This window comes from Merops nubicus, unplaced genomic scaffold (assembly GCF_000691845.1).
Source record: "Merops nubicus isolate BGI_N331 unplaced genomic scaffold, ASM69184v1 scaffold7426, whole genome shotgun sequence".
Lineage (NCBI taxonomy): Eukaryota > Metazoa > Chordata > Aves > Coraciiformes > Meropidae > Merops > Merops nubicus.
The window spans coordinates 20,012-30,407 of NW_008614309.1; the positions used below are offsets into that span (position 1 = coordinate 20,012).

General features: G+C 35.2%; 1 protein-coding gene across 1 annotated transcript in view; it reads left to right on the forward strand.

Annotated features, from left to right (window-relative positions):
• Positions 1 to 10,396, forward strand: part of CSMD3 (CUB and Sushi multiple domains 3) — a 62,798-nt gene that overhangs the window by 19,004 nt on the left and 33,398 nt on the right. Inside the window, exons 7-9 of the mRNA XM_008942179.1 lie at positions 195 to 371; positions 5,795 to 5,974; positions 9,757 to 9,930. Of these exons, the coding sequence (XP_008940427.1) occupies positions 195 to 371; positions 5,795 to 5,974; positions 9,757 to 9,930 (531 nt within the window). The remainder of the gene's footprint in view (positions 1 to 194; positions 372 to 5,794; positions 5,975 to 9,756; positions 9,931 to 10,396) is intronic.

Sequence of the window (10,396 nt, forward strand, 5' to 3'; positions counted from 1 at the left end):
AAAAACAAAGAATTAATGCAAACAGCTATTCACTGTACAATATGCCTTATCTGTAAGTGGTGAAACATTTTTTTCAGGACAAGAGCATGGATTTCTACCACATAACACTGCAGCATTAGGATTGTCCTTACACATTACTATTTCAGAAATCATCTTTACTACATTTTAAAAATATAAAACATTTTACTTTATAGCTGTGCAGTGTGGTAATCCAGGAACAACTGCTAATGGAAAAGTATTTCGTATTGATGGAACTACATTCTCTAATTCAGTGATTTATTCATGCATGGAAGGATACATACTTTCTGGATCATCTGTAAGACAATGCACTGCCAATGGAACATGGTCTGGATCCTTGCCAAACTGCACAAGTAAGATCCATAGTCTTTGAAAAGTGTTTGTTTTTCTCTCCTCTTAAACACACTAAAGTAAAATATAGAAGCTGGATGCAAATAAATTGTTTTCAGCTTTTTTTTTTTTTTTTTTTCCCCCCACTATTTCATACATAATTTTGTACATGAAATACTTTTAAAAAAGGCAGTGCTATGGGGAGATGGAGAATATGGTTCTTTAAAGACAAACACAGTGTAGTAAAACACAGAGACTGCTGCAACAGTTTAAAGGAGTTGTACGGTTACATGATCTACCTACTTTAATTCTTTCCTAGTGTATATTTTTAGTCTTGTTTATGTTTTGTGATACATCATATTCAAACATTATTAATTTGTTTTTCTTTATTATGAAAACTTAGCAGTATAGTATCCTGGTCTTTAAGAGGGTAGAAAATAAAAACCTTGAAATCAACAATAAAGATTTTTTTTTTAATGATTCTGAGGTTAAAACTGTTGTCTTGCTTTCACATAACGTATTTTGTTTGGCCTCTTCATTAACCTTATACTTGCTTTGGTTACTCAGCTAACAGAAGCTATTTCAGTTTCTCTCACATTCATAATAAGCATTTTGCACCAGTTTATTTCGAAGCCCATCTGTTCCTGCTTTGTTACATGTCCTAGTTCAACTTCTAGTAACATTTATGAAAATTTTATATTTATGTGACGCATGACACTACTTACGATTTTAAGGAAGCATATCCTCATCAGTGGTATAGCAAATCGTAGCTTAAATTTTGAACTATTACCCTACTTTTCATAGAGTTGGCTACATTACACTTTTTAAAGCAAACTTCTTCTCTTTCTGTTCTTTTAAAATCCGTTTTTAATGTTAAGCATATGAACAGTTGCTTTTGCAGTCAGCAAACCTGTGACAGACCCTGATGTTTTATTTATTCTTTTCCAAGTTATAATAAGAACTAGATTAACCATACCAAGGATAAAGGTGTTTTTTGATGGTAATAGCATCTATATTTTTTCTTGTAGTTTAGGACGACATTTAGCTGAAGTATGTACTAGAATTGTCTTCTTAAAAAAAAAATCTACTCGTGTGGAAACATGAGATTTCAGCTTAAAACTTAGAAAAATATCTTAAGAGAGAAAGCATCCTGATAAAACAAAGGGAGGCACTACGAAGATTATATGTAATAAGAAAAAGATTATTGATTAAATTAATAAATTAATTATTTTTGTTTATTTTATTAAATTAAATTATTAATTTAAATCATTTTATTAAAATTAAAATTATTTTAATTTTGTTATAAATAAACCTGTCGACAACCCTAATAACGTAGTTCTCTCTTTGTTATGATTACACATCTAGAAAGTATATTCCTTTATATATTTATTCCATTGATAATGTTATTTAGGGGTTTTTACTTTGATGTGTATTACCTGGAGTGGTCAGAATGTGAAAAGAATGATTGAATGACAACCTTACAAAAACAGATGCGAGTTATGAGAATCTCAGGCTGATTTTTTTTCTGCCTTTTTGATCATTGTTACTAACTAGCTCCTAAAGGGGGGTGAAAGCACTATCACATACTGCAACTTGTATCTAAGCTGATAGAGGTACTATCAGGAGCTCTAAAACACCCAGAAAAGGAAAGTCTTCTTACAGCACTGCAGAACGGCTGAGGTCAGCACTCATCTCTGGAGACTGCCTAGTCCAACCCCTCTGCTTGTCGCAGGATCAGCTAGAGCAGGTTGCTCAGAGCTATGTCTAATCTGTGTCCTTTTCTACAGACTTTTAATTCTATATTTCCCTAGCACATCCAAATATAAAATAAAAATAAGTATATTAAACTTCATCATACTTAACTTGCTACGTTCTCTCCTACAATATATCAATTTTAAATTACTATCAGATAATTAACAGAGTTAATGGACAATATTAGCTAAATAGCTAGTTAACAGACCATGAGTTAACAATCACCTCTCTTTGTCCTGCCAGATTTATCTCCAGATCTATAAAATATGCCTGAAGAAGATCATCTATTGTGAGGGAAGAACTTTCTCATAATGATTTCAGAGGGTATCCAAAGCAGTTAAACTGACTGAGCCAACAGACTCTTGACAGGGCAGGTTTTATTTGAGGTCTTCTTTTCCTAACTATCCCTACCACACTGTTATGGATTAACCTTGCTAGGGAGGTAAGCACCACACAGCTGCTCACTCACTCTCTTATACAGTGGGATGGAGGAGATGTTCAAAACCTTGGGGGTTGAGTTAAAGACAATCTAATCGGTGAAGCAAAAGCTGTGCATGCAAGCAAAGCAAGGGATTCATTCACTACTTCCCATAAGCAGGCAGATGTTTGGCCATTTCCACAAGGCTCCATCACATGTAGTGGTTTCTTGGGAGGGCAAACACCAAAGCTCCAAATGTTCCAACTCTATCCAAGCCAAAATTAGTACACATGCGCTCTTTTTTTTTTTTTTTTTTTTTTTCACTATGTCAAGATTTCCCAAAATTTTCAAGTCGTGGAAACACATGGGACTGTTGCAGGTTTCCAGGATAGCTTAGGCAAGCACCTGGCCTGAGTGGCTGTCAGAAATGACACAAAGTAAAGAGCAACCCAAAGTGGATCTGGATGTTGTGTCCAGCTAAGAACCATGCAGTTTAAAGCTTTTACCTTCCTGATTATCTCACACTTCCTTGATTCCCTGCAGGGTTACATTGTTGGAGTTCTCATCTCATTGGTTTGTGCTGTGCCACTGCTTGTATAAAACCTGTATGAAACTCAGGTGTTATCAGTCAGGACCACATCCTGACATTTGTCTCCACATAGCTCCTTTTCTAGAATCATTCCCAATTCCAGGATCTTGTATCTAGGCAGGATCTTCATCTTCTTCCTGGGCCCTCAACACCACTCCAAATAGACATATAACGTATATCAGTGTCCTAATTGTTTGCTCTGTCTTATGTTGCTATTAGAATGAAGAATTGGGATATGCCACTTTAGTCCAAAAGTTATAAAAATTATAAAAATTTACAACCAGCCTGTACTTAGTGCATCTACCAAGTAATAGGCTGCCTCTTGCATATCATTGAAAATGCTGGTTGTTAGAGCTAACACTGTAAGAAGAGAATAGAAGCTTTAGATGCTGGGAACCCTTGGCAGTGTAGCATCAAGCAAGACTCTGACCCACGTGCAACATGCCATGCAGGCCTTGTCCATAGCCAAGATTGTCCCTTTTCACTTGTCCAAGCTATTACAGGATTTTCTTACAAAAAAATCCCTATCATTTCTACAGTCAAATAGGAACAAAGTTCTCAGGAGAACTTCTTGCTGCACTGCTAGATGAAAAGCAAGGACCTACAGCTAGTGTAATCACTGATACTGGGAGCAGTCTGCAGCTCCTATGTAGCAATGACTGAGCTGAGGTTGTGCCAAGGGATCTGTGTGGCACAGCAGAGGTCTGAAGGCTATGCTGGATGTGCAGCACAGTGCAGCACAGGCCTGGGGCTCCCCGGGTTAACTGTATTGCAGATCAATGACTGCTTGATGTACAGTGGTCTTCTGATCAGGGTCACTACAACAATTTAAGCTTTTTGCCTGCGACAGTGACTTAAGTGGAGGTGATCCAACTTTGGGTCATTGGATGGACTGCTTGAGCTGGGGAGTTGTACAAGATGACCTCCAGAGGTCCCTTCCAATTTCTCCATTCTGTGATTCTCTGACTGACCCAATCTGTGAATTTCAGAAAATGCCACTGAGCCTCCTAAGTAGATACTATGTGTTTCTTTTGTTTTGTTATTCCTGCATTTATGATAAAACACAATATTTCAGTTAAATCTAGGTCATCTCCTTGCATTTGCTTATGTTTTCTTGGAAAGTCAGATGTTGCAGTATAAGACAGAAGAGCAGAAGGATCTTTTCCTTATCACTCCTAATCCACCTCTATGAACAGTTATAATATTACAATATAATATGAAGAATAACTCTGTTTTCCCATAAGTCCTTTCTTTCATGCAAGTCTTTTTCCTATAGCAAGGTAAAGATTAGTAAGTATAGGACACAAACACATGACAGGAAAATCAGGTCTGGGTTTGTTTGTGGGTTTTTTGTTTTTTTTTTTTTTTTGGGTATGGCTTGAAAAGTTACTGATAGGAAGGCTGGAATTTTGAGAAGGTAGAACAATCTGGAGTTCTGATAAAAACATGGCATCTCTTGCTGTACAACAGATCAGTGTTAAAGTCTCAGCAGCAGAAAGTGCACATTCATTACAGTAACAGTGGAAGAAACAAAATAGTTCTTTTAATGACCAAAAGAAAGAAGTGGAGATTGCAAGGAGGGTGAATGAAAAGCTGAGAACAGTGTTTAAGCTGGATATAAATAAATGTTTTGACATTGAGTTAGAAGTGGCCAGGATTTGCTTTCTGTCCAGGAAACTACCTCCCACAATTTTACAGAAGCAATAGCAATACTGTGGAGTGATTTTCAAGTTTACTGTATGATAAACTCTAAAACACGTGGGTGCTGTATTTTGTATGAACTAGTTTTGTTTTGTTTTGTTTTGTTTTTTATCTTTCCCCCCCCACCACCAAAAAGAACAGATTTTGATCATTGCCATTAGGATTCTCAAGATTTCTTACTCTGAAAATTGTTCTTACTCTGAAAACTGTTCCAGAAATTGATAGATCCATTTGACCAGTTCTGAGAGAAATTCACCTGTTTTAACATTAATGTCCAATTATAATGACATAACTCTTTTATTAACTCCTTATAAATATCCTGACACTAGAAATCACAAGATGTTTTACAACAATTCGCACTCATTAAAGTACTATAGGCCTACTCTTGACATAAGCCATGGCTCATGCTTGGGAGTTGCCTGAGCTTTCTGATGTGTTTGTATACATAGTAACCATGTGAGCATTTACAAAGTGGGAGCTTTTTGCATGCATGTATCTTAAATTTCCCTGACTCTGTTTCCTTTCAGGGTGTACCCATGGAAAAATAAACTAGATATCTTCTTCCTTAATAATGAAACTCTGAACTGATAGGAAGATTTGAGGGTATCAAAGGGTGGTAGTGATGTATGGATCATTACTTGGTGTTTTAGGTATTTTGTTAGTTTTGGTTTTGTTATTTTTATTTTTTTTTACTTTATAATCTTGAAATTTTTGACCAAAACTGTACAATCTATTACTTCTACTTTTAAACAGATGTGTTGATATTCTCCAAATATAACTGTTATACAGCTCCATGTGTTGTGTTTGGCAGCTAATTCAGTTTATATATACATTTATCTTCTCTTGATGGAGTTAAGATTTATGATACTTTTTCCTTCCCCTTTTATTCTCCAATAAATTCATAGTTTCGCCCTATGCTTTTCCCCTCACATATAAATAAAGCACATCTACGTTTTAAAATCTGTTCCTCAACTATTTAATTGCAGTTATCAGTTGTGGAGATCCAGGAGTCCCAGCCAACGGCATGAGATATGGTGATGATTATGTTCTTGGACAAAATGTTACTTATATGTGCCAACCTGGCTATACAATGGAAACAAACAGCTCCTTAATTCGCACTTGTACTAGCAATGGCACGTGGAGTGGAGTAATCCCAACATGCAAAGGTACAGCGTTTATTGTGATTGTCAGCTATTTCTTCTGTGACATTTACATTCACTGTTTATTGTAATGAGTCAACCAAATATTTCCACAGAAATCAAAACTTACTGCTAGTATGAATATACTGAATTGATTTTTTGGCTGCAGGAACAGTAACTTCATCCTTTGCTTCTTTTCTCTTTATTTTTCATAGCAGCGCAGTGAGTTGAACAGTTTATTGAAGCTTTATAGAACATTTTATTACTTCACATTAAACTGAATTAAACAATATGAAATCATGGTTTAGATTCATTTATTTGTTTGTTAAGGTTAGCATGTCATATCTGAAATGACCTTATATATGTCTCTTTACAAAAAGGCCACTCAAGCACATGATAGGCACCTTCGGGAAAGGTCTGAATACATACAACCAAACTTTTTGAAAGGCAAATTTTTCTGGCTTACACTCTCCATAATACTAAGATTATTCTCTGACTTCTTCATTAGACATGCCCCTGTGAGCATCACTGTGTTGTATCAACATAGTCAGGAAAAAGATTAAATCCTTCTAGGAAATTTCCTAATAAATATCTTTCTGTTTCATATTATTTTCTTTACTGTCTCTACTGTGGAAACAGAAAAGATTAATCTCCAGATCTTTCTTTTCTCTATTTTACTAATTTCATTCATGTTTTTTTTTTTATTTTATTGGATTTTTTTTTAATGGTCCCTTGAAAACAAAAGCAGCAAATTTTGAACATTAGAAAAGGACTACCTTATCTGTGTCATCAAAACTGTTTTCTCTGAGAAATGCACTTGCTAAACCCTAAAACAACTTCTCTCTAGAGTCATTTTTCTCACTCTTCCTGATACCACAGCTGCAGAGAATCAACATTACCATTTTGGTGTTTCCTTTCTGAGCTGACACTAAATATGTCTGTTCTCTATTCTTTTAAAACTTGGTCATCTAAGTTTGTACTTTGTTCTCATCCCTCTTCTTTTTTTTTTTTTTTTTTTTCCCCCCCAGGATGTACAGTTACATAACTGCTTAGTTCTCATTTTTCTTCTCTGAATTCATTCGTCAAAACAGATCAAGTAAATTTCAAATCTCCACCTCATTTGCCATTATGTTTCTTGATGCATACAATTCACCCAATATCTTAACAAGTCCAGTTTAGTTCAAATGCACCTTTGATAATGTCAATTTTTAAAGTTATTTTCCCAGTACATTCTTGAGGATGTCAGACTTTGAGATCCCCTTAATAATTTTTTTTTCTATTTGTATTGTGCTCTAAGTCAGCCTCAGATTCAATTACAAAACTGACTTTAAGAATAGAATGGCCATACTGATCCTTATTAACCAAGACTCTGTCTCCAAGAGTAGCTGGAAGTTAAAAGCTAGAAGACCATAAGACAAAACATATTTATGATATAGTCCCCCAACCTCCAATTCTTAAGGACTACGGGACACCTAACAGAAGCACGAGATCGAACTCCAATTTGATTCAAACAAAATCATACAAAGAAGGAGTTAGACTGTCAATTTCGGCTTTGAGTTTTTGAGTCTTTCTGATTTTGGGTCATACATACTCATGGCTTGTATAAATATTAAATAATAATCCTACGCAGAACCTCTAGTGGTCTCAGAATTTTGTTCTACTCCACACAGGTTTGTGTGAGTGCACTAGATAAGTTAATAAACCCTATTTATTTGACCATGTAATTAAAAGTAATACATAACATGCAGTGGTGTGTTTGAAATACGAAACAGTTTTTCCTGTCAGGAGGAAGTGCCAGGGTCCTCTGGTACCATTTATTTAAAATAATTTTAAAATTAACTGGGCAGAAAATGGATGCATAATTGTCACTATGCCATTGAAATAGAAGATATAAATAATTCTCTGGCATTGACTAGTTAGAAGAAGATGCATATTCATCTGGAACTAAATACTCAACTATTAAAGAATTGTTGTTTCTGCAGACTTGCATGTATTATATACTTTCAGCTCCTAAACTGAGAAAAGTTGCTGTACATATTTATGGTTAAATCTCTGACCCAATTATTTCGAGAGGCATCCTGTCTTGTTGCTGGGTGTTGTTTTGTTCTGCTATTTTAACCCCAAAATTCTGATATTACACCTATTTTCATGCTACTTTTTCTGTCTGCTTTCCTAATTATTCACTGGTATTTCTTCCTTTATTATTCAGCTCAGAAGTTAAAACATACAGATACTTTGGAGGGGACTAGTCATGAAGTTCTTGGAGAATGCAGACAGACTTTGCTGCTACTTATTTTTACTTACTTTTACTAAAGCATAATGAAAGTTTGGCAAAAGCTATCATACCTTTTTCTGTATTCATTGTTTTATGATTTTTTTTAACCTTTGAATCAGAGCAAAAGAAATTATCAAAAATAGGGCCTTAAAATTTAGATTTGTTTTACTGGTTGGCAAAGTAGTACTATTTGATAATTTTAATTTTTAATAATTTGATAATAGTACTACTTTAATTCAGTATCGTCAAACAGCCATGAATCATTCTGCAGAGCCTCTTTGTGGTGTAAATAGTTGAGATTCTCTCACTGAGAACTATACTAAGGATGGAGAAACAGTACATGGTGAAACTCCTGCTGATCACATTCAAATATGAAACACTCCCAACCTAGAGCCTCTGATTTCTTTTAAGCCTGCAAGACAGCTCTCTAAGTAGTTTATTTCCTTCATTCTTGTGACCTGTGTGTTCTCTGCTTTACTTTTAGTCACCATCTCTTCTTCTTTACCCCGTGTCCACTAAATTAAATCTTACTATATTAATTTGCTTTCTTTCTGTTGTGCTAGAATAGTTTCTTCCTTTCTCCCAACTTTTCTCTTTTTTGCCCCTTTTCTGTTTCTCATTCCTTCTAGTAACTTCCCTAAACTTCCCCCTTTCTCTTTTTGATTTAGATTTTTTTTTTCATTTAGCTTTTTTTTATACTATTTTTCCTTCAGCTGTCAATTAGCAATTGTATGTTATTTCCCTGTTATCCAGTGAATAAAGCTTTTGTCTTCATTGCTGCAGTTATTCTCTTAATTTCTACTGTCCTACTGGGGTGTTTTTTCAGTCCTCTTTCCTACAAATGAGTGGAAGACATTTCTATTTTGTTTTTCCTGGGAGTCCTGGAAATGAGAAACTGTACTGAAGTAATTTTTATTTGCCTTCTTAGAGGCAGCAAGACTGACAGTTTCGAAAGGTTGCAGATCCCTAGATCTTTCTCTCTAGCTAAGAAGCTAGATGCTTTTTGGTGAGGAGCTATTCATGAAGCATATGCTAGGCAAACTGTGGTACTTACAGTTTAAAGTAATACCTTGGAAGAATCATCCTGGAATATCATCCTAGGACATTAATATCTAGCAAGATATTAAGCTGGTTAACCAGAAGAAAGCATTTGACTACTACCACAGCAACTAAAGATAGTTGCACACTATGTTATCTAAACAGAGAAGCAAAATTTGTATACTACCAGACATATCTTAAATGTTGGACACTTCATAGTCTCCATACGGAATTTTTAGGTAGTCATCCTATATGGTTTGCTGCAGCATCCTGCTTTATATAAAACACTTCATCAATCAGTCACTGTCTCCTAAATAGAGAAAACCAGAAGTACTAACTTCATGAAATGTGGCAAGAATACAGTGAGGAAGATGGCATGTCCTGACTGTATTGTCTCCTGAAAAAGGTGAAATTAGCACATATGGTTCTTCTAGTAATTGTGTACACTGGGGATATTTACAGCAGCTGGGCCTAATTATTTTGGATATCATTGCAGCTGTTACCTGCCCAACTCCTCCGCAGATCTCTAATGGAAGGTTGGAAGGAACAAATTTGGACTGGGGATTTAGCATTAGCTATGTCTGCTCTCCAGGATATGAACTCTCTTTTCCTGCTGTTTTGACTTGTGTTGGGAATGGAACATGGAGTGGTGAAGTACCTCAGTGCTTGCGTATGTATTTACTTTATAGTCTTGCATTTCTTTCGTTAACTATACTACTTTTTGCCTTTTTAAAGGTTTCACCTTTTTTTTCTCCCCAGCAGTGCCTCTGTTCATGTCAAACCTGAGACAAATATAATCCATCTATATTTTTGAAAGTTATAACATAAGTTGTAGATTGAGTAAGATATAAAAATATCTGTAAATCCTTTGTGAGCATATAGGAAGCCTTAAACACAAAAAAAAATATATATATATTACAGACAATGCATATCAAATGTTCCAAGGGAAAACAAGATTAAGAAGTGCTGTCTTGTTTTTAGATCCAGCTACATGTAGAGTAGAAGAAGTTTCTTTATAATCTCTTTTATTTGCTTATTACTCATCCTTACATCCTTACACATCACAGAGAGTTTTTTTCTTTTAGTAATGTTGGCTAGACCCCAGGGTGATTCCTTGGAAATTGTCAGTTTTTCCC